The 24,514-nt window shown below is 38.1% G+C and overlaps 1 protein-coding gene across 1 annotated transcript; it reads right to left on the reverse strand.

Annotated features, from left to right (window-relative positions):
- GSPT1 (G1 to S phase transition 1) lies at window positions 1-24,331 on the reverse strand. The gene is made up of 15 exons (XM_084536433.1): window positions 23,904-24,331; window positions 12,751-12,798; window positions 12,311-12,352; window positions 11,351-11,578; window positions 10,302-10,335; window positions 8,787-8,864; window positions 7,419-7,599; window positions 6,923-7,077; window positions 5,524-5,664; window positions 4,658-4,751; window positions 4,237-4,317; window positions 3,257-3,430; window positions 2,743-2,832; window positions 2,301-2,469; window positions 1-1,723 (listed from the first exon to the last, which is right to left on the reverse strand). The coding sequence occupies exons 1-15, from the start codon at window positions 24,193-24,195 to the stop codon at window positions 1,671-1,673; spliced, it is 1,860 nt and encodes a 619-aa protein (XP_084392559.1). The 5' UTR covers window positions 24,196-24,331; the 3' UTR covers window positions 1-1,670.
- Between the last annotated feature and the right edge of the window lie 183 nt (window positions 24,332-24,514).

Consider the following 24,514-nt stretch of genomic DNA (forward strand, 5'->3'; position numbering starts at 1 on the left):
TTTGCAGACATAATAAAATTTATTTCAATTCCATGCATTACGGTAGCTACAAGTGTAGTCATATGAAACTGAAGGACAATAACTTCTTCTGTCCATACAATGTAGCTGTAAGTGAAATGAATGGGAGTTCCACAGTTACAAAGAAACAAACAAAACCAAAAAAAAAATCAACAAAAAAAAATCTGTTTCAGTTTTGAGTTCTGTGAATTCAGATACAGTCACTAGACTGTAAATTTTTGGGGGAGGAGATGGGCTCACCACAATTGTACAACTGAAAATGTTTAGTTTAAGACATTCTGAAGAAGCTCTGAGATACCTTTTAATACTTGCTACTAATATTCTGGAAAATGCAAAGAACAGTTAGCCTTCATCCTAATTGTTAGAATCAGGATAGCAATTGTAGACAGTCCACTTTCAAAGTGCAGCTAAATAAGGTTTTATTATGCAGCTCCTTCAAGTTGTACTGAGAGTAAGCTTTATGTTGAACCAGTTTTTGAAGAACTTCACTGGTCCTTATAAGCTTACATTGCTTTTTGATATGCAAAAATTTACAGACTGTGCTTGATTCTGACCCTCCCATATTTCAGTATGTGCAAACTCTTAGGGATTTAAATAGTCTTTCTCCCTCTCAGTCCAGACTGATCTTTAAAACAGCCAGGATTATCCAGCCCTGTAAATTAAAGACAGGGTGAACTGAGTAACTTATATAAACTGGCACTTTTTCATTGGCCCAGTTCTCCCACAAAATGTAGCTCTTATAAATACTAATAGGCACTATTGCCACAGATTCTTATTTTCGCAATTTCACTGATTTACTGGTTGTTAGCATTTTCTGCAGTTAAGAATTTAACAACGCTGAATTTTTATAAAGACACAATATGTAGTTTTAGCCTTCAAAATTGACTTACTGTGTCTAGTAATGATGTTAAGTCAACCTAAGTTTGCTGAAGATATTAACAAATGTAAAGCTAATGAAGGTGCCACATTTGCATGAATGTTTTTCATTTTAAGAATGCCTTCAACAAAGGGAAGGGGGCAAAACTAATTCTTTTAATACAAACTTGGCTGAGTGCCTAATTGCCTCGTTTAAAACTGTGTGTGTGGGGAGGCTGAGGAGTTTAGAAAAATCCAGATAACCAAATATCGAGGTTACTGGAAAGTTAAAAAGCTAATGCAACTGTGTTACATCTGGATAAAAAACATTATTCAAAAGCAATTCAAATACCGAAAAAGATTTCAAATTGAATAGTTTATTAACATGGTAGTCATCTTTGTAACATGTGCACACACACTCGCACACTCTGAATGATCTGCCTGGAAAAAAAAAAAGGTCTTCATATATATGTTGGGGGAAATTAAACATTAAAAATCCGTTAGATTTTCATAATTATAGGCAATTATGTCCACATCACTTACAAAGCTATTGCCGAATCTTTCCAAGGAAGCAGAATTTGGGAGAAAAAAAATTTGGGGGGGAAATTCAACAGTGGCATAGCAGAGCTCTCAATATGAGAAAGCTGACATAATGTGGACCTTTGCTGTGAAATTTGTCTTTGCAAAATATGGGGAGAAGTTTATCAATGGGCAGAAAATAAGAAGGCGGTGTGAAGTAGGCTTTTGCAGAGTCGATTTTCCTCACAGTATTGTGCGGGGGTCATTGAGAAAAATGCTTAGTCCTTCTCTGGAACCAGTTTCAGAACTTTTCCAATTGCAATGGTCTTACCTAAACCAAGGAGACAAACACTACAGTTACATATATTGCGAAAAAGCATAAATCTCTAAGAACATGAAAGCTTTCCCCATACATACAGGCTCTCCAGAATACTAGAAATAACACAGAATAAATTACTGTATTGTAAGACGAAAGCACAGCAAAAACTTAGAGAAACTGTGATTTTCACAGGAAAGAATATAGTATGAGTTGTGGGAAGTGTACTCTATGTTCATTTAAGGAGTGCAAAGCAGAATCATTCTGCCAGACTTGTTTAATGCTTTTAAAGGTAACAAACTCCCTTATCTTTTCTGCATTTAAGGTTCCAGGGTGCGTTAAGAAAACAGTGCTGCTAATTTTTCAGGTTCAACCATTTGTTTTACAATGCACATTATTCCTCTAAAATAAAACACATTTCTTGTTACCAGCAGGAACTCTGCACAAAAATTTACTTATGTTTGCTTTCCATTGTTATACAGATACACTAAGTTCAACTAGATGCCAGCATTTTAATACTTCATTGCCATGCATGATCTATTTGAAATAACTGTATTTTTGTAGCAGTTAATTGTTGATCAAGCACTCTTACCCTCATCTCTTAAGGTAAAGCGACCCATCTGAGGGAAATCTTTGAATGTCTCAAGGCAGATAGTTCCTGCTGTCCTTAAACGGGCAATGCATACTTGATCTTGTTTCACAAAGCGTGGCCGTGTCTTACTTTTTTCTCCTGTTTTTTTGTCCACCAAGCAGATTAAGGCCTGTAAAAGAAGGGAAAAAAAGATGGAAATGTTGTCTTAGAGAGGAACTTCTGAGACTTACTGCATAAAGATAATCCATCATTACCTACTGCACTTTTCAGAAGGCTTATGCTAACAGTTGCAGACATTTTTGGTTGTGTTACAGTACTGACCAAAGATTCCAATCGAGGCTGGAGCTTTGTTATATTAGTCACTCCAAAGAACTCTTCACCCCAAGTGCATTGTCTGTATTCACATCACAACAGAGCTTACTGATATTTTAAGGACACTTACTGTTATCTCAACTTCTTCAATACAGGTGTGGATGTGCAGCACAGCATTATAACCTGGACAGATAATGGATTTGTGCTCAATTATCACTATCTGTAAAACAATTAAAAATAAGTTCATTTTTCCTCATTTTAGTATAAAAGAGCATAAAATAACTGAATACAGAACTATATTAAAATGCATATTTCAACAATACACAAACAACATATTTGTTAAAGAGATGACCAAATTATTTCTAATATGAAAGAATGAAACATTGTCATACCAAGGTCTTTCTTTTAAGATTAGAGGTGACCAAAACTTAATTGAGAAGTTCCGTTCAAAATGGATGACATTTTCAAAAGTCAGACTGATGATGTTGGAATAGGAATGTAATTGTCAATTTAGAGATTCAATAGCAAATGAGAAATCTCAACTGAAACCTAGAACTACTGAAAATCGGATTTGGTGAAACACAGGCAAAATATTTCAATGCAGTTTCCCCACTTACACGGTAACCAAATGTTAATTATTCTACCTGGGCGTCAAACGTGCGTCCAGAATGACACAAGTTGTTGGAATCACAGAGAATAAATCCTGGAAGAATCTCTTCCTCTTCAATTCCCTTCAGTCTGATCTTTAGATTTTCACCTGGGGCTACTGAATCAGTTTCTACATCATCAGAAAGGATCCCAAGAACTTCCACATTGTGCTGAAAGCAAAAATGCAGTTTTCAATTATTGAATATTTCAGCTGGGTAAAAAAAAAAAAAAAAAAAAAAATCACTGATATGACAGGATTTTAAAGAAACCCAAAGTCTAAATCCATTATATTTAGTTCTCCAAGCTTCAGAAAATGTAAAATATTTGAATGACTAACGTTTTAAACAGCATATTTATTCAAATAGACCTCAATTCATATAACTCAATATGTTCAATGGAAAGCAAATTTCAAAGACATCTGCTATGTCTCAAAGTGAAGTTAGTTTAAAACTTACGAAGTGATGAGAGAGACAGACATATTATTGACTAATTCTATAACAGTTTGGTTAAAAGCATTTAGTTTCTCAATTTCTCCCAAATAATATGTCAAGCAGTGTTATTAAGAGCTATTGTCTGTTACAGTTTACTGTTTGTATCCTTTTAACTTTTTTTCTTATTTCCATCTGGCAAAAACTTAAAAAAAAAAAAAAAAAAAAGAACAAAAAAGAAAGTTTTGAACATTACTAACCCACAGCAAAAGAAGTCTGCATTTGTACAGAAGGCATACAAAGTAATACACAGTTCAAACAAACTATGATGTGTAGCCCAGCAATTCAGTTTACTGAGGATACATAACTTGAGTTCCAAATTCTAAGGAAGTCAATGAGACACAAACACATACTTGGGTACATTGCTCATATGAGATGAGTGCTTACTTCTGCTCAATTAAACAATAGGAAGTTTTCTGATTTAAAGTAATATATTTAAAAACCAAGCTGTTTTCAGAGCAGAATTGTTCTAGATGTCTAATCCATACCTTGTTTGGCATCATCACAAGCTGTTGTCCTTTGCAAATAGAACCTGATTCCAGCTTTCCAAGGACCACAGTGCCCATATCCTTCAATGAAAAGAAATTACATAAAAATTACAAACTTTTTTCTAAAGAGTCTGTCTCTTTAAAATATCATACTTAATTCTAAGTATGATTACCTAACCCTATGAAGTTATATACCACTGCAATATTTAATATTTTGGAAGCTATTTTCATGAAAGATTACCAGTTTTGAGTCTCATATAACATCAAATGAATTACATCCCTTCCCCGCCACTATTCCACTGTTGGAAATGTAGACATATCAAAGAAAACGGATACGCTCTAACAATATGGTAAATAGTGCATTTACTGCTTCCTGAAAATAGTACATTTATATTTTCGATACTATTATTTTAAATCATACCTTATATTTATCCACAATTGGCAGCCTGATTGGTCCATCAGCTGAACGGTTGAAGTTTGGCAAATTATCCAGGTAGGGAATAAATGGTAGTCCACTAAAAGCAGAAGGCATTTGTTTCAGTTACATGAGCACCCATCTATTTAAAAATTGCTCAGAATGGATAAATGCAGTTTCACAAAGATTTTCATTCTGTCATCATTAAGTACCAAGACCTCTTAGACATCTATATCTATCATAAAAGTCCACCATTAACATTACCCTAAATAACATGTTAACACCTAGGAAGCACATATAGTTTTAAAGTTACAGTCCCAGGCATATTTCACATACATTCATTATCCCCTTGAGAATCTTGCTGGATTTACTTAATTTGTTTTGGATATGCAAAACCATTAGCTAGTTCCAAATAAGATTTTTTTGTTAATACATTTTAGCTGTCATGAACAATATTGGAAAATATGAAACCCAGTGGGAGACATGACTTGCCACTAACAATAATCCATTTTCAATCAAACTGTTCATATCAAACAATTACTCATCCTAGCAACAGGTCCAATGCAGCATCACTGGAAAATTCACATGATGGTATTGCATTCCATTTCACAAAGCCAAAAATTAATAAATACTGCTAATATTTTAAAGAGTCTGCTAACTTTAATCTTCTGCAGTTAGCAAATGGTTTTATTTGGTTGATTACATAGCTCTGTGTCCTTGTTGCTGTGATCCCATTTCCTTAAGCACTTCAGCCAGGAATTCCTGAACGCAGCTACAATACGCCATTCTATACTTCTTCCTAACTTCACTGTAGCATTTTGCTTTTATTGAAACATAACTAATACAAAAGTAATTGAATTTACAATACATACATATACCAAGGGCAGAATTCTGACTGTTCTTTAAGGTTTGCTCCAGTCAGTCCTGAGCAGGGCATGAAATGAATATCTTTTTTGGGATTGAAGCCAACTTTCTTCAAAAACGGCACCAGTTTCTCTTTACATTCCTCATATCTATTAAAACGACAAGCACATTAAGATAAACTGAAATTATCCAACACGACATAATATTATGCTTAAAAACAACAACAAAATCAGACTTGTTTAATTTTCGTGAGTTAAGTTATTCTCTAAGTAGCAAAACTAATAGAATTTGGTGGCCTGTTTTCATCTTCTCCCCAATCTTCCAGCACAACTCGGTATTGCTTACTTCCCTCATTCCTCTGCTCCATAAAGTACCACCAGTTCTCTCCCAAATACCCCAATTACTAGGCTGGGTAAGCAACAACACATGCTGCATCTGCTTTTAAGCTAGAGATACAGGCGAAGGTAGCAAGACAGACCAAGCAGACAGCTACTAAGGTCATTCTGTGGGCTTTCACCCTAGCAATAGTTTTCTCTCTTCCAATCTTCTGTATCGTTTTGTAAAAACTTACTGCTATTTATATCTATTACAGTTCTTCCCCTCAGCTTCTGATGAATTTAATAATGTTAAAAATTGAGGAAGGTTGGGGCAGGACCAAGACAGCACAATTGGCCACGCCTTATCCTCTTAGCAAACCAGGCTGATGCTGTAAGTTTGCATAATCCCTCATAGCTTTCCTCAAGAACTTTCATGATTCTTGATAGCACAGCAAGTTCTCTGACAACTCTTCTTATCATACTGTAGAAGGAAAAACTGTATCCCATCACTACACAAGTATCTCTAGGAAAGGACCAAATTATGCTTTTTAGCATCCAGCTTGAAGGGACAAGAAGATGTGACAGAAGCCTTAAAAAGACCTAAGTTCTGACACTTAAGAAAATTAAAGCTCTTTTGTAACATTTGAGCATTAAAGCAGAAAAGAAGAACTCAATCCTTACTATTACAGTTATTTAAGGATTACATATTGTCTTCCTAGTTATTTTTACCTGGCCCATAACACTGCAAGATTCCCTTCCTCCCTCCTTCTCAGACTGCAGTCGTGAAATACTTATTATTTGCTTATTCAGTTCAGCTTATCGTAAAAGAACAACTCCACCTTGTATGCATCTACCCTGTGTTATTTGAACAGGATAATGCTGTTCTCACCAAACCTAAGATACGAGCTTTGCAGAAACGTGGCCAAGCAATCAAGAATCTGGCAAACTGAACTACTGAAAGCAGAGTCACTTCCTTTCAGATTCAGTATAAAGCCTCTAAGTTTCCAGCAAAGTGGGATACAAAATTACTTTGGTTAGGAATCATTTCAGTATCTTTCACTTTTTTTTTTTTTTTTTAAATCAAACTCACCTTTCATTACTCCAGTTTACAGTTGGATCATCCATTTTATTAATAAGAACTATTAAATGTTTTACACCTGCTGTTTTTGCTAGCATGGCATGTTCTCTTGTTTGTCCACCTTTCTCAAATCCAGTTTCAAACTCTCCTTTTCTTGCAGAAATAACCTAATTAAAAACATACATTTTAATAAAAGTTCTACAATTTTCTCAGCAGAAAAACAGACAATGGGTAATATCACCTTAATCAAAAATAACTTTTGGCAGTCAAAATTGGTAAAAGCTTTTAAAATACACTGGTATAACCTCAGTATTATCCATTAGTTTCTGCTGGGACATAAAAAACACATGAAAACCGTGGACAATTTTATGAAGCTGTTTAGTTATCCCAAAAAAGACTCACGATTTTTAATTTTTGGCCACTATGACCAATGAAATGAGTAAACCAACAAAAATCAAAAGCCTAATTCCACAATAAATAAATAAATAAATATCTGATTTGTCCTTACCAGCACTGCAAGATCAGCTTGAGAAGCCCCACCAATCATATTTGGAACAAAGCTCTTATGCCCAGGAGCATCTAGAATAGTGAAGTGTTTCTTCTCAGTTTCAAAATAGGCACGACCCACTTCTACTGTTTTACCTTTGTCTCGTTCTTCTTGGTTTGTGTCTAAAGCCCACGAAAGGTACCTACAAAAAAAATGACGAAATATTGTTTTATATTAATTTTTACTAAAATTAAGTATGAAAATCCGGTTATCGTAACATCTTTTTTCCACTCAACACTTTTAACCACATTAGCACTGCCAAACTAAAGCTTGTCCAACACCAATAGTCACTTTTATTGAATATCTAGTAAGCCATATTGCCTAGTGCTAGCTGTCCTTCACATAGACTTGTGCAATTCTGAACAACAGTTTTCAATTCCTAACTTCTCCAGGTATGATCTCACCTCAAATACTAAAGTATTAACCTTTGCCTCAGTTTGAAAGGCAGTTCTGGATCAAATAAAAAAAAAATCCTTTTTCTCAACACAATTAACGCAAAAATTAGCTCTGATTTGCATATTCTTATTGCCTCAAACATAAACAGAAGTTGATGATGAAATAGACAGTATTCATCCTATATTCATACCCATCCTATATCCTTTATTCATCCTATCTTTGATCATATCAATGCTTGTTCCTTCCTAATTATATTTTATCCCACTGACAGACAACCAAGTTAGACTTAAAGTTAGACAGATGAAATGAAACTAAAAGGTTCCAAAAGCGAAATCAGCTTTCCAGAAACTGAGGGCAAAAGAAGCAGGATGCTATATGGGCTGTATACAAACACACACACACACAAATAAAAGAAAAACACAAACAAAGCCCCCAAATCTATACATGGGAGTAGCATCTTCTTACGCAGAGTAAACTTAACAACTCTGGACCTTGTATCTTCGTTTTTATATGAATAAATACTACTGCCAAAGCCGTTCACTTGCTCTCATCTTGCATCTGCCCTACTGACTTATTTGATCTCTGTCTTCAAAACCTCTCTGCTGTTTACAGGTAAAAGACAGATACAATAATCCCAAAAGCTGCCTGAGAAAAGCTTCTGCCTTGTACTCCTTCTACCAGATAACTAGGCACTTTCTAAAAATAAAAAAAATAAAAGAACAGCAAAACCTGTTGCAATGTGAATTGTGAATCACACTGTTTTCATATAGACCTGGTTAAAGAAGTAGTGGAGGAAAACAAGTGATTCCTCCCCCCACAAACCAAATCAATTCCAGCAATAATAAATTTCCACGGGGACAGAGATTAAAAAACAGTTTGTTTTCATCACAGCACAAAGTAAAAAGCAGACTATTATCTTAGTAAGTTTCATACCATGTTTCTCTGTTTTTTTCTTTAGCTTCTCTTTCGTATTTTTCAAGTGTTCTTTTATCAACCATTCCTGTCAAATACCTAAGAAAAAAAAAGCAATTTTACATAAACAAAAATGTAATTAAGTAGTTACGCAATTCATACAGATTATTTTGGAAAAAAAATAAAAAAATCGAACAGTCTGATGTGAACAGCAGTGGAATTTGTTCTCTGTAGAAATCCGCACAATTATCAGTAAAAAGTATGACACTATTTCTTTAGCTGAGATCTTTTTTTTAGCCTCTGTAAAACGTTCTGCAGTGGCAAGTTTTGAAAAGGAAATATGTCTGCTATGTACATGTCAGAGAAATCCAATCTTTCAAAATTTGAGTAAAAATTGAGATAAGAATTTTTAAAATAAATATAAATGAAATATTTCTAAAATGTAAAGAAAAATATTTTTGTTTTCACTCCTTACATAGAAGAAGTAACCTGATATTTTAAGAGAGATCTTTCAATTATCAAAAGAGGTACGTGAGGAGTATACAGTTTTATAACATTACAACTTTCAGATTTTTCACTCAGGTATTTTTACCTGATCTTCTAATAACAGTAATCTGCATAGTTTACAAGGAAAATTTATAACAGTAAATAAAGGTTTACTGACAACTTGGTTACCCTCTTTCCCCCCTCCTTACAACAAAGGGATCTTCTGCAAAAATTAAAAACAGAAAGATTCCTACAGAGAACTTTAGGAACCTAACACACTGGTAAAAGTGTTAAGAACTGACATCTCCTTGTACACAGAGAACAGACATCAGATAACAAAATGCTAATTTGCTGTAGTATGAGCAACAAGGTTAAATGTAGCATGACAGTTCCGACATTCCAGTTTGGTCAAAAACAAAACAGAATGAAAATGCCAAGACAAAGACCTCCCACTTTTCCTGAGAATATTATTTTAAATCATAGCAATAGTTTGCATCAGCAGGATAGCATTTATTTCTTCATGTACTACATTCCATTTCTTGTTTTTGACAAACTGTAAGATTGAACTGCATTGCTTTTGTCTCATAAGAGTATTGCAACCTCTAGATGCTGTTTGTAAAACAGACTTAAAAGGTTAACTTTTTATTTTCATATTTTAAAATCCAGTCAAGCTTGACGATGTTAACACTAGGGAATAAGCATTTTCTTTGTAAATTCTCACAAAAAGGACAAAGTTTAACAAATGATACAAAGCAATTTCAACTACATTTGAAAGTACAAAGAAAAACAGAGTTATGCTCTAAAAAAGCAAGTTTTAAAATTTAATAATGCATGCTTTTGCAGTTGTTTCCATTAAGTGAAACTTCTAATCTTAAATCTGCTGGAATTTAAAAAAATCCAAAGAGAATAAGCAACTACACTAAATAGACAACGATATTTTATCATAAAAATATTAATCTATGATGATCAAATACAGAAAGAAAATATTTTATGTAATATATATTAACCCACAAAACAGATCAATCTCTTAAATATTTTTAGTTTCCTTACATTATTTGTCCTCCAATGGTTGACTTGCCAGCATCTAAAAAAACCAAGGAAATAGTTAAATCATTCACAATTTAAAATAAAATCCTAAGAAAAAGGAAAGTAATTAAGATCAATGTCATCTGATTTGTTTCCAAAGATGCCTTTCCTAATTCTACTTTTTTGAAGTATCTCTCAGCTTCCCTTGTTTCCACAAGAGTTCACTGTCAATTCAATTACTGAATTTTGAAAATCATGTTTTTGATACATATCAACTTGGCATCATCTGTAATCAAAGAACACCCAACAAGCTGTGATCCAGCAAAAGCATGGGTTAAACATGTGCAAAAGCCCTTTCCCCGCTTCCTTTCTCCCTTGTTACCAACTCCTATAGGCTACTCTTCAATATTGGGATGTATCTCTGCCCACTGCCTCTTTATTTTGTGTGACTCAGTTCTGAGCTTACCCAGCTAAGTTACAATGCTTTTAAAGTAATAAGTCTATACATGTGAAAAATCTAGAGCTCATGATTCAGTCACTCCTAAATACTTTTGACATCACTTAAGATTCTTCTGGAATTTGTTGAAACTACTCAGCTGGGATGCTGTGCTACAAATTCTTACGTATTAGCCCTATATTAAGTTGTTCCATTGTTTAGAGATCTGTAATTTTTAATCTTCTGAACATCATTTTCTGATTTAGTAATTACTAACAATAAGAGCTTTCTGAAATTATTTAAAGCAGAAAAGAAGCATTGTTTTCTGATTCTGTCCTTTGGAACGCTAACACAGATACATAACTTTGGCATTTAAAAGGGCAGGTACTTGAGAAATCATGAACACAGATGCTGTTGTGTCCATGAAAACCCAAGCAGTACCTCGTCACTCTATCCCTGAAAGATCTGCTTTAAATTATTTATTTTTTCCAAAGTAGCTTCATTAAGATGAATGCTCCTACTACCCTCAAGACAGGATGAATATATGCATTACTAGAAAAAGCAGGATTCATTTCTAATCCTTTCACCTCGTACACAATGCAAAGATTCAGTTACCTCCCATTCACTTACAACTTACCTACATGCCCAATGAATACTACATTTACGTGCTCTTTTTTAGGAGCACCTGGTGGCGCTACAACAGATTTAGGTTTTGGTATTTCCTCCTCTTCTTCCATCATTTCCTGAGCGCTTTCTTCAGAAGGCCCTGAATCCACTGATGGACCACCTCCTAGTTCCGCTTCACTTGTTTCTTCTTTGTGGTCCCATGACTCTTCTGGGGACATTTCTGTCTCTCCATTTTCCACTAAAAATTAACCAATTAGATATATTCAAATAGAACAAGAAACTAAAAGCAGTGACTACTGAGAAAAGCTTCCACCCCTCAAAATGAAATGACAAGATTTCAATTATTCAGTCTGTTAATGTATTTTTCTGTTAAGAAAAAAGGCAACTGCTGCTTGTTTCTGAAATGGTTATTTCTTGGAGCTTTCAAACTTTTTTTTGCATGCTGACATCAGAAAACTGATTCACAGAACTGAAGAGACTTCTGTTTTAATAAAGTAAAAACTTAATGGGAAAAACACATCTGAAGATCAACACAGTCTATCATGTTGGTCTGAATCTGTAGACAGCCATGTTTAGAAAGAAAAAGGGAGAAAGAATGGTTTAAGTTCTCCCATAAGCCATACAAAGAGAATGATACAATTTCCATGTTCTGATTATTCATACTACTATTTTATGTTAGTTGCCATTTCACATGTTAGTGAGACTATTTTGCAATATAAAATGACTTTTGAATGAAGAGCTGATGCTTTTTTCACTGTTCAAAGTAATCTAAATGCATCTGTCAATGCATACTAGTGGTCAATTATCTCTTTGCTAATCCAAACATAAAGACACAATGAAAAACAGTAAAGACCAAAATACAATGGCTCAATAAGGTATTCTTCAATTTTGTTTACAATGATTCAGCAAAAGCACAGTAATTGTTATTTTGTAGCCCTATTATAGTGAAATTGAACAACTCTCATCTTACCAACAGATTCTGAAATTTCCATGTTAGCAGCAGCATTTGAACCTAGGGAAAAAAAAAAAAAGGAATCACAAACTACATCTATTTACCAAGACAGCATCAAGAACACAGAGTAATAGAGTAAATTAATAAAAGGATAGTTCAGGTGATTGGACACTTTCCTATGCTATTTAATATAGACATTCAGATTTTTAAATTTTGCTTCATGCAAGCTTTATGGCCTTCAATAAACCAGTTGGTCCTTGTGTGCTTTGCTTGATTTGGTATAACACTGTAAATAACCACTGATAACCACACTGCCTTACAACAGCAGCATGGTGACAAAGAATGAATATTAGAAAAGGATCGCACACATTTTTAAAAAGGAGATGCTTTGCAATAATTTTGTTAAAATTTATTTAATGGAGCTACACTGCATGTTGTCAGAGCATGAGAACAATTACCTTCACAAGAGGCTGTCTGCTCCTCCGGAGAAGCTTCTACGGGTGCACCTGCAAAGAAAAAAGTTCAATTTTTAAAATATACTGTTGTAACCAATTTCTACACTTAGACAGCGAAGACCATTCTTCCAACTTTATTGCCAAGTGTATTTAACAACCAAACCCCAGCAGTACTAAATATAGTTTCCAAGCACAAGTACTTCTAAAGAACACTGCTTAAAAAATTTGAAAGTAAAACATCAATTCTGAACAGTTCCATCCCCAACTCCCCCCAAAAAAAAAAAAAAAAAAAAAAAGGATACACTTATCAAGTTCTAAGGGAAGTAATTTTTCTGCACATAGTATTGTACCACCCCACACTTTGGGGGCACACTTGCTATTTTAAGTGTTAGTATCTAACTGATGTTTAGAAACATGGAAAACCAGTTTCACTGAAACAATGTGTTTGCCGCATCACAGCTGTATGGCAACGTTCTCCTAGCTTCACCTTCTAGGTGTGCCTACAATGCTATTGGGACTCAAATTTCACATTCTTCATAGCTTGTTTCAATGTTTTTAAGTTCTTAAAATCTTCTCTAGTTATTAGGGTCAAGAGATAATTCATTCATATACCTAGTGAGTTTGCCAGTCCTCTTAAACACTGTAATATAGCCATGGTACTCAGAGAGCAATCTCACCAGTTGTGTGTATCAAGGCCACAAGTAGGTTATTTGGATAGATCAACCTCCTTAAGCACTCAACGATGCCATTAAACTATATGCTGACGTATAACTAATTACTAAACCTACTAAGAGTGGTATGTTCCACTTAACAATTATACCACTTCAAGTTTAGGGACGTTGTTCCACATAATCAAGAGGCATTCTAAAATTATCCCTAAAATCTTAACCTTTTTATTTTTACTGTGGTATAAAGTACACTTCAAAGTTCTTTGAAACAAGTTCATCTCCTTATTTTTTTTTTCACCTAACATATTCATACCCTCTATGTAACTGTACTGCCAGCTCTCCTTCAGCCCCACTATAAAAATACAGACCTTAAAGCATTACTTGCTCTATATGCATAATGGGACCTACAGAATAAAAAAAAAAAAAATCCCTCAAAGGAACAAAAACATGTAGAGAAGGACCTGATTCTAAGCCTCTTTGCTTTAGCATTGTTTGTGTATTTGCTGCAGAGTTCTATAAACTGGAGCAGCGCTGGAAAACCTGGAAGAGGTCCAGATGACAAAGCTTGCAGGCAGGGTGAATGTGGGTCAGAGCATAACACCCAGTGACCAGCAGCAGCAGAAAGGGCACAGCAACACAGACAAAACTGTTCAGAACAAGGTTCCCTACACTCCTGTATCATATCATACATGATCCTCATGCCAGGGTCCCAATACCACAGGAATAAAGCTTTAAAAGAATGATTTCATAGAGTAAGGAAAAACATACGGGTAGAATACCTTGAAAGTCCTTGCAAGAAATATTACTCTCATTTGAGAGCTGGAAGAGACCCAAATCATCCCACTTGAGCGTGGTAAGCAGGTGGCACAGAATCTAGGCATGAACCAAAGGCCTGTTTTGCAACGCTTCAGAAGACTGTTGGCTATTTCACACGTACTGTGGTTGGCCTGCAGAGCTTTCATGACAGCGCCATTTCAGCAAGCTCAGGATTTCACTCCTGAAGTCTCTCCATAGTGAAAAACTTCTTACATGACAGTACTTACACGCTTGCCTCAAAACAGAAGATCTACAAGTAGCTGAAGAGTTGCTTTAACTTTTAAAATACAGCAATCAACCAACATTCATAAAAATTTTGGTTCTGATTTTCTGGTATGTAATCCAACAGGCATACAGACTAGAGAAGGAAAGAAAAGTTCCTTCACAAATAACAGATGAAATAACAAATTGTTAACCTAAGAAGTATGGAAACAGAGTTCATTCTCTCAAAGAGCAGCACTCCTGAAAGCATGCCCATCTGTTAAATTTTATACAAATCTAGGCATGCTAGAAAGAAATCAATAATATAGTTTGTGTATGAATGCCAAACAGTACTAATGCCACACAGAAACAAGGGGCAAGAGACATTCAGCTATTTCCACAGTCACTGATTAAATTCTGGTCATTTTGATACACAAAGTGGGAGACACATTTTGCAAGAGGACTTCTGTATATGAAATACACTGAAATATGCACTGTTCCTTCAAAGCAGGAAAGGAATACAAACCACTCTCTTAAAGAGTGCATTGTAGAGAAACCAAGTAAAAGAGAAATACTCTTAATTTCAAGAAGAACAGGCATTAAGTGATAGAAAGAAATCCCTTTTAGGAATTGCTTACTTCTGTTCAATGACTTCAGGTTAAGGCAGGTTATTCTGGGCACTGGTGCATTGCAAACAAATAGACGAGAGAAGTCTGGGCTTTGAAGAGTCAGATTTATCATTTGCTCTGTGTGGAAATGAGCAAATCCCCTGCAGCACGCCTGAAGACAAGCACCCCAAAAGGATGCAGTTCTACTGCTGCTTAAACTGCTGGGTTGCCACGTTGTGCTTTTTTTCTGTCCCTTCTGTTGTCAGCCCTGGTGCACAGACAACCAATGAAGTTCCACAGACAGAGCTGGTCTGACCAAAAACTGAACTAGCATAAAACTCTTTCAACCAAAAAACAGATCAGCTCTCTAAAGCAATTTATTAGCTGGTAGATAAGTGCTCCTGGTACCATGACAGAGGTGACAGAACAGCACTCTCAATAATTCAAGGAAAAACACCTTAAGTTCTGAAGCAGCCTAGGGAATCTGTGGATCACAAAAAGACGATTTTCAATCTAGTTTAGATAGGCTTGCTACCTAGACCTCAGTACTGCATTATGACATGAAAAGAGGTCCAAACTCCATGCTGTCTCTGCAGCAAAACATCTGGACAAACCCAGTGAACTGAAGTAACCTTGCTCATTTTCCCCATGAGGTAAATGTCATTGTAACAAAATGCCTTTAAAGGCAAGGCAAACTGAGATAGGTTCTAAATTGCCCTTGTAATTTATCCTATTCTCTCCACTATACTCAAGCAGACATGCAAAGTTTTAAATTTGGTGTTTTCTGGAAGTCAGCAAAGTAAGCTCAACATTTCAAGTTGAGCTTGACAACTCTAGATCCTCATCTGCAAGCGCTCTTCAGACAGGATTCTTGTCACATGAGTGGGATTCAAAATGCAGCTTGCATGAAATACGGTTTTAAAGTCAGAACATGCCTTAAATGATGTCAAATTGTAGTTAAGTAATGTTTCAAATTCTTGGCTTTACATATGGCTAACAACAATTAGATTTTATATAGCATCCTTCATACTCCATCTCTCCTCAAACTGTAAGTCAGGAACTGCTTTTGCATTTCTGACTCGCTGCATTACAAGAGGCAAGCACTTTATCTTCAGTTCTCTTGAACATCAGAGCCCTAGGACATTTTTGTTTTAAATCAATGCTGAAGGTAAAAGTGGATACATATGTTACATTAATCTACTGCTAGACCATTAAACAAGGACTTGATGTAATTCATAATCTCATCTGAAAAGGTAAAACTTTTTAAAACACAATTCTCTGAAGGAGTATGCATGGTCCCAATGAGTCCAGAAGTGCACTGTTTTTAAAGCAGGATGACTGGTCTCTTAAAACCCAGTTGATGTTCCCCCCAAATAGTGCAGGAACATACTCTGACTATTTAATTCATTCTGTGTTCTACTATAGCTGATGCATTTGTTGTGTATCGCATCCAGTTTTGTACTTGCATGTGTTTTGGTTGTACAATAACCAAGACTGCACAAGTAGAACCAATTAAAAGTTAAAGTATGTTTTTCACTCTGAAAATATTGTTTTAAACTAGTATATAAGCCAGGAACATAACAACATCAGTAGTTTAGCAATTTCAACAGAAAACTGCTTTAGAATTAAATTTATATTAGAATGGAACAAGATTTTCAAGTATGGGCCAGGTATAGCTGGTATGCTGAGGACCAGTATCAGAAGTGTTGTTCCAGAGACAGGGTAAGGCCTGCCAAGACCCCTCCACTTCATCACACAGCACTGCATACTGGAGCAAACACAGGGTCACAGCTGGCCAGCTGTGGAAAGAAAATACAGAAAAAGAAGTAGCTAACTACAAATGGCATGCAATCAGACATTCTGCCTCCCGCTAGCCAGAGTGCACAGTGTTACTTGCTGGTCTGGAAGAATGTGTGGCACAACAGGGTCGCAGTTTAGTGATGGGACTTGATAGGTCAGGCTGATGGTTGGCCTCAATCTTGAAGGTCTTTTCCAACCTAGATGAATCCGCAGCTCAGGTACAGTCTTACAGCCAAATTCAAGTGCCAAGCAGTAACAACAGCTCCAGCTACACCTGAACTGGAGCATTTCCCAGACGCACAAAATAAGCAGATAGCTATCTCCACATAAGCACATCCTATTCAGTGGGAACTCCCCAGAAGCAGCTACCTGAAGCCACAGTGCAAATGCCTTCATAGAGTCAGTTATCATGGCTTGAAGAGAGGCCGCAGTTTGTCTCTCTGCCTAACAGAACTCGGCTCCCAGGCTGCTCTGCTGCAGGAGAGATAAGAACCTCAGCAGTGCTGGTACCTGACAAGTGAGGTTGAAAATGGGGCTAGCAAAATGGTTTGTACAACAGAGCATAAAAGGAAAGGATAAACAACAACAAGAAAAAAAAAGGGGACAAATTCAGTTTGAAACAAGTCTCATCTGCAAAACTTAAGATGGTCTGGACAGCAAGTGTGTTGTTGCTGCTCAAACACAGGCAAAAAGTTCCTTCAGAGGAATTCCTAGAAGGCTAGGGAGTAAAGAAATGCCTTACACCCACCTTAGGATTTCCACCACCTTTTCTTACTTGTGGTTTGAATATCTGAGTTCAGTGTATATTTACAAAATAGTCATTGTCTCAAAAATTTTAATGAATTACGTAACACGCGTTTGTCCCTAACCTTCTCCCTTTTTTCTCTAAAAAGAAAGTATAAAGAAAGTAAAATCACACCGAAGTAGAAAATTAAAGGTCTAAGTCAACCCACAGAGCAGAAGAATCAATAAAAGATTCTCAGTGGACAAAAAACAAAAAAACATTCTAAGCACAAATAAATGCTAGAGCTAAACAAAATATTTCATACTCAATATTTTAAAATACACAGAAAGAAAAGGTTTTCAGGAGTTCACTGTGAGCAGTAAAGGCAGTTGTTTTGAAAGCTAACTTATATCCAAAATTATTTTCTCCTCTTCTCTGCCCTGTTTCATAGCCTAAGACCCAGCTTAACCAGGGGACAAAAAGTATGCCCAGTTTTTACAATGAACTGATATAAAAGCAGTTTTAAGAGTTTTAACAAGACTTCATAATATTAATTAAAAATATTAGCACTTGCTTTGCATTCATATGATTTTACTACATTCTGACTTAGCAAAAGACCCACCTTTTTCCTTCCTCAGTGAGGACACACCTTACGTTTATCTTATCTAAAGACAACATGCTTCTTCATAACTGAGTCTAAAAAGCTTATGGGGATTTTCAGGGAATACAATGAGAAAAACCTTTTCCTTACAGCCAAGTATCTGTGCTTAATTGACAGTTTGATTTTTCAGGCAGATAGTCAAGAAATCAAGCTCTGTATTAAGCCATTTAAGGATTCCACTCTTTCATGACTATATCTCAAAAGCCTGTAGAAACAGAATAAAAAATAAAAAACAAGTATATCCCACAGATTTTTAGAAAGTTAAACCCAGGGTCTTAACATTTACACAGAGAGTTCCGCATCATGTGTAACTTGCCCCAGGCTGTTTTAGAGAATGCATTTTCAATATTCCATCACCTGTCCCGAACGAACTTTTGTACTGAAATTTGATCAGCTTCACTTTCACATAAACCTCTTCAAAGCAGCCAAATTTCACTGATCAAATTTTGACTGGTTTATTCCTTCATAATAGAACAAAAACATCTTTCTATTTTGGCTTCAATCATCTGCGTCTCTTACTTCTGTGTGTCTCATCACAACACTGGAAAAAAAGCCCCAAATTCAGTAAGTGAAATTGTAAAATGAAACTGCTACTAGAATCCAAGAATTACCCCCAAATTATTTGTGTTCATTTCAATAGAGCAGCCAAGTCCCACGGTCAGCAGCCTGCACATAGACTCCAGGACAGTTCATCTAATCCACAGCCTGCTCCTAGTGGTCTGCCTTTTATTGGAGTCAGACAAAGGCCACAAGCCTGATGAATTATTCTAACAGGAACAACACAGCGCTGGCTACCTGCCTGGGGGCAGTTCAGACGTGGACAAACACCATCAGTGCAACGCGCTGGCACCTTGACTGCACTGTATGTATACACTGTGTCTGGTAATCGAGCGAGCCTGTGCCAAGACACAGCCTTTCTCCATGCTGGCCAGGGTACAGGAGGCGATGCAGCCCATCCGTCTGGAGAGGCTGATACACAGACCACTGATCTGCATAGTCAAGTGGTGATGCAAATCAAGACTTGCTTTTGATAATGACAGGAATTTACACCATACATTGGCATTCACAATACCGCATTAATTTGCTTTCATGTAAGCAGTTCAAGTTTACAATTATGATCTATGAACAGTGGCATTATCAGCTCTGTATTTCTGAGTAAATCATCAGCATGTGGCTACTCAAATGCTGGTATGAGTAAACTACATAAACTTGCATTCCTTTATATGCTAGCTTCTTGTACAGGGACCTACCAGTTTTTGGCAAAGACTTTCTTTGCAGGTTCATATGCAAAGTGAAGTCTGGCGAAGAAGAGTCTTAAAACAGAGAACGAGGCAGAGCAAGAGATGACCATTTTGGGGGGAAAACATGATGACACCATCCTACTCTGGAAATTATAGGCTTCAGCACTGAAACAGAAGATACTAGAGGTCCTTTCCTTGCTTCTGGTTGTGAAAAAAAAAAAAAAAAAAAAAAAGAAACAGTGGAAGTTCCAGCTAGCTACAAGGTCAAAATAAAGGCTAGGGAAAACCAAAAAGATAGATGCTATATCCACTTATTGAAAGCAATTGAAGAGTGAGGATGTCCAGCTGCTTGAACATAACTATTTCCAAAGTGCCTGCTGCAGGCCAGTGAGGATATTTAGGGAGTGAAACAATCTAAAAGGCATCGAATCTTAAACAAGATGTCTGCTTTACTCAAGACTGTATGGTCAAGTTGCCCAAACTAGTCATTGCTGAATGCACTCAGAAGTTTGCTTCATGTGGCCAAAACACATACTAAAAGAAACAACAGCGCTAATGCCACCAAAAGGCTAAACATGGTCTTTCCTTACTCCAGCTGCCATGTGTCACGTACATTTTGTTCACGTTACTGTTCTATTACTGACACTTTTTTCTTACCACAAGCACTGCATACTTAAAAACACTGAACAATTCAGGTTGAAAGGGACCCCGGGAAGTCACCTAGTTCACTCTCCTGGTTCAAAGGAAATCAACAGAGAATAGTTAAAAATGACTTCAAAAAAGGAGAAAACCTAACATAAAATAAAGCCCATACAAGGGAGCTGTGATCAATTCTACCAAAAATCCTGTGAGCGTTCAAGAACTATGACAAAAATGTAACCACAAAAATGCAAGTTGATGCTGCGTTTTCAGAGATTTTTCACTTGGATAAGCTTTGTTTGGATCTCAGGTATGAGAAAACAGAAGCCTTATTAATCCTAGTAAGAAAAAAATATATTGTAACTATTCCCTGGTGTCTGGAAGTAGAAACAAACAAAAATGCAATTGTATCTTATACAGACTTACAAAATTAATAAAGCATAATAAGAGTAAGTCATAGGTGCTACAGAACAGTGAAGCTGCAAGATGCAGTTGTGATCAGGAACGTTTAGAGGCACTAAGACAATCTACTGCCATTTTATTGACTATCACACCTTGGCTTAATTTAGTTGAGTTTGCTAGTCCAGCAACTGCTATCTAAAATAAGCTTTCCTAGAAGCACAACTTGTCCATGATGTACTTGACATGACTCACTGGAACGTACTCCGGTACAGGGATGTCTGTTGCAGACAGAAAATCCAGAAGCCTCTATTTCACATTTCTGATGGAACCCAGAGGTTCTAAGCAAATGAGTTAGACTTTGACACAATTTGATAAACACAGGTCCTCACAAAGTACAACACTTGGAATAGATTTTTTTGAGCTGTTCCTTAGGTTCAGAAATTTAAACAACGTGCTCTTTTCGCATGTAATCAAACGGTAATTTAATTCCAAACTAGTTCTGAAACATCTGCAAGCAAAAATTACATTAGGGGTAAACATTGGTCAGGTATTCTCCCTAACACACGATTTGCAATCAAACAAAAAGCACACACAGGACATAACTTTTAAAGTAAACTACTTGGAACACAAATCTCAGGAGTCTCACAGTTTTAGGAAGTTTGCATCTTGTTCTCTGACTGGTTTCTGTGAACATTATTTCAGTGCTCTAGCCATAATTTACAGAATTCTTAGAAGTATCAAGTTATTGCGCCTAAGAAGAAACACTATTACATACTACCACCAGACAACTGAGATCAGAATTTTTCTACATCCATTGCTGCCACTGCACATCTATCTTGACCTCCAGCATCCTTTGAATTACTGAGAAATTATGGCCCAAACAAAATTTCAGCAAGAAAGAAAGTTTTAAGGAGAAAAGCATTACTAAAACTTAAGTTTAGGCCACGTAAGTCCTTTAGCTGACAACTAGATTTTTAGAGTCCTCATAAGAATCAAGATTTATTTCGGCTCTTGCTAATACAAAACAGGTATTCTACAGACCTCAAAACAGATGGTAAATAGAAGTATTTTTTTCTCACAAGGTAATACAGGATGCGTGCCATGGAACACCTAATTGCCTACAGGAGCAATAGCAAACTGGGTTGCTGAAAAGTCACCTATTCAGCACCATTGTCTGGTCACGTGCTGTTCTGACTTATTTCCAGAGCAAGCTCCACCCAGCTCTCCTAGCCAGGAAAGTAGTTGTCACCTTATATGAATATCTGCCAGGACAAGACTGTCAATTATTCTTTAAGCAAGTACATCGGACCTGGAAAAGTGCATAAAAAAGACAGAATTCCAGTGAAGAAAAAATGGATGGGGGGACACCTGCAGATTTGTGTCTGCTTAACCCTATGGACACCCAAATCAATTATAGAAACTTCAACTTATAAAACTTAAAGAAGAATTCTAAACCTTAAAGAAGATACAGAGGCAAGCCAAATTCAAATCAGGTAGATCATAGCAGTATAAAGGAAATATGCTCAGCAACTAAGATGAAGAAGAAAAGCTATTCCTGATCACTCCAGATGACCAACAAGCTTTCAGTAAAGTTGTCTTCAACCTCTGGAAAGGCAGTAGCTTATCATGAACCTGGCAAGTAGCAAAAGAGTGAAGAAAAGGAAAGCCTGAAGAAATAAATACAAGCAGGTGAGGGAAAGTAACTTAACTCTTAAATTAGGAAGCCTTAGAAGAAATCTTACAGAAGTAGCCAGGAAGGATAATCAATTATTCTAACATTCAAAACTCCAAGAAAGTTTTCAGTCACAATATTGATTACAAAGTGAAAAACAAACTTTGATGCATGTTGTAATAATGGCTGAAAAACACACCAGAATTAATTTTAGAAATTATTTAAAAGGTGTATTGTATGTTCAGTGCAGCCTCAAGCTATCTGCTCTACCTTCACACCAGTAAACCTTAGCATACACAGTTATTCTAAGCAGGATCCAGTCGTTGGTCCATGGCTTCTGGAAAACATATTTTCATGCACTTATACATTGCCTACCTACAGAGCACACAGGCTACATTTTCAGATTAGAAAACAGAGTGCTGCAGAGAACACAGAATCCTAACATTTACTCTAACAAATAAAGGGGTTAATATTCTGTTCTGCAAATTTTAAAGCATCACATATGAAAATTACAGATTTCAGTTGTTAACATCAGATGACTAGATCCTAGAGAGTGCAAGACTAATTCATATATTAAATCAGTATGCAATAAATAATAAGCCACAATTAACAGGAAATCATAACAAACACAATGTAACAAGTAGTAGCTTTAGTGAAATTAAATTACTAGAATCAATATCTAAAGTATGAGTTTGTTTTACAATGTACCAATAGAGATAGAGAAAAATATAAATTAAAAAAATAGTAGAGCATTAAACTACCATACTTAACCAGGTCCCAAACTCCTTAGATGTAATGTGACATTAAAACCCTGCCACAACGCTAGCTATCATGTCTGATGTTTGGGAGGAAGTGCAGTCTGGAGCTGGAAATTAGAAAGTAGCTCTCTTTTAATTTCCCATATGCAAAGTAAATGTAGCATTAACACCGTTTGCATACACAAGGATCCTTTGAAATTAAAAGCAGGGCAAATTTCAGGGCCTTCCATTGACTGAGGCCAGCCGGACAAACCTCCCTCCCCTACTAATCTTTTATCAGCATAATATTAGAAAACAAGTTAACTACTCGGTGCAATCTTCAGGAAGGCATTGAAGACAGGTCTGAAGCAGGCAGCAGCTGCCATTTTCCCCACTAACATTTCGTCTATCACCCCCCAAAACCTCCGGGAACTTCCCGAGCTGCTTCAGCAGCAGCTCCGTGCGCCTCCCCCGGCTCGGGAAGGGCCCCCCCGGAGGGCAGGGAGCAGCCGGACCCAGGGGGCCCCTCCCGCTGCGGGGCAGCGCCCCGAGACCCCCCCAAACCCCCGCGATGGCCCCGCTGCGTGGCGCCCCTGCCCCAACCCCCTCAGCTCCCCCCTTAGCGCACCCCCGGCTCCCCTCAGCTCCCCCCCCCTTTGCCCCCCTCAGCACCTCCAGGGGCTCCCGTAGCTCCCCCAGGACCCCCCCTCAGCTCCACCCCCCGATCCCCTTCAGCTCCCCCCTTTACCCCCTAAATCCCCCCCTTACCTCTCTCAGCTCCCTCCCGACCCCCCCTCAGCACCTCCCCTTATCCCCCTCACCCCCCCCAGGACTCCCCCCAGCTCCCCTCCTTACCTCCCTCACCCCCCAGGACTCCCCCCTCAGCCCCCCCCGAACCCCCATCAGCCCCCCCTCACCCCTCCCCGCCTCCCCCCGCCCGTCCCCCCCCCCCGGCCCCCTCCCGCCGCGGCGCCCGGCCCCGCTCACCGTGGGGCGGCGGCGGCAGGCCGGGCGGGGGCGAGGGCGGCGGCAGGCCGGGCGCCGGCCCCCCCCTGAGGGAGGCCGGCACGAACTCGGCGGCGTGGACGTTGGGCACGAAGGGCTTGGCGTTGACGTTCAGCTGCCGGCTGAAGGCCGCCCCCAGCAGCTCCTGCTGGGCCTCGGCCTCCCCGCCCGCCGGGGCGGCCCCCGGGCCGGCTGCGCTGCCCGGCTCGATGTCCGCCTGCTCCCAGCAGTCGGGAGCCGAGTCGCTGCTGCTGCCGCTGCCGTTCGCCTCCATTTTGTGGCTGCCCCACAAGGCTCCGCGGCCCCCAAGCGTCTCCCAGCGGCCGGGGGGAAGGGGGAAGCCGGCGGCGGCACCGACTCAGCACTCGCTCCGCCGATTCCGCGTGTACTCCGCCGCCCCGACGCGCAGCGCGGTGTGGCCTGCCGGAGCTCCCGTACCCCTCCCCGCGGCCTCGCCTGCCGCCATTTTGGTAGTTTTTAGCTCGCCCGGGCCTCGGCCCGCCGCGCGGCGAAGGCGAGGCGCGGGAACTACAACACCCATGGTGACTCGCGCGAGCTGCTCTCGGCCCGCCTCCCCGGAAGAGATGGGAGAT

The sequence above is a fragment of the Aythya ferina genome, assembly GCF_964211825.1.
Source record: "Aythya ferina genome assembly, chromosome: 15".
Taxonomy (NCBI): Eukaryota; Metazoa; Chordata; class Aves; order Anseriformes; family Anatidae; genus Aythya; species Aythya ferina.

Bases quoted from the DNA above. Each gene is read 5' to 3' on its own strand.
- GSPT1 (XM_084536433.1), bottom strand. From the start codon at position 24,195: ATGGAGGCGAACGGCAGCGGCAGCAGCAGCGACTCGGCTCCCGACTGC. The intron at 2,833-3,256 runs GTAGAATAATTA...ATTGTTTTACAG, and splicing joins GACGCACGTTTGACGCCCAG to ATAGTGATAATTGAGCACAA. The intron at 2,470-2,742 runs GTAAGTGTCCTT...CTTCTTTTACAG, and splicing joins TTGAAGAAGTTGAGATAACA to GCCTTAATCTGCTTGGTGGA.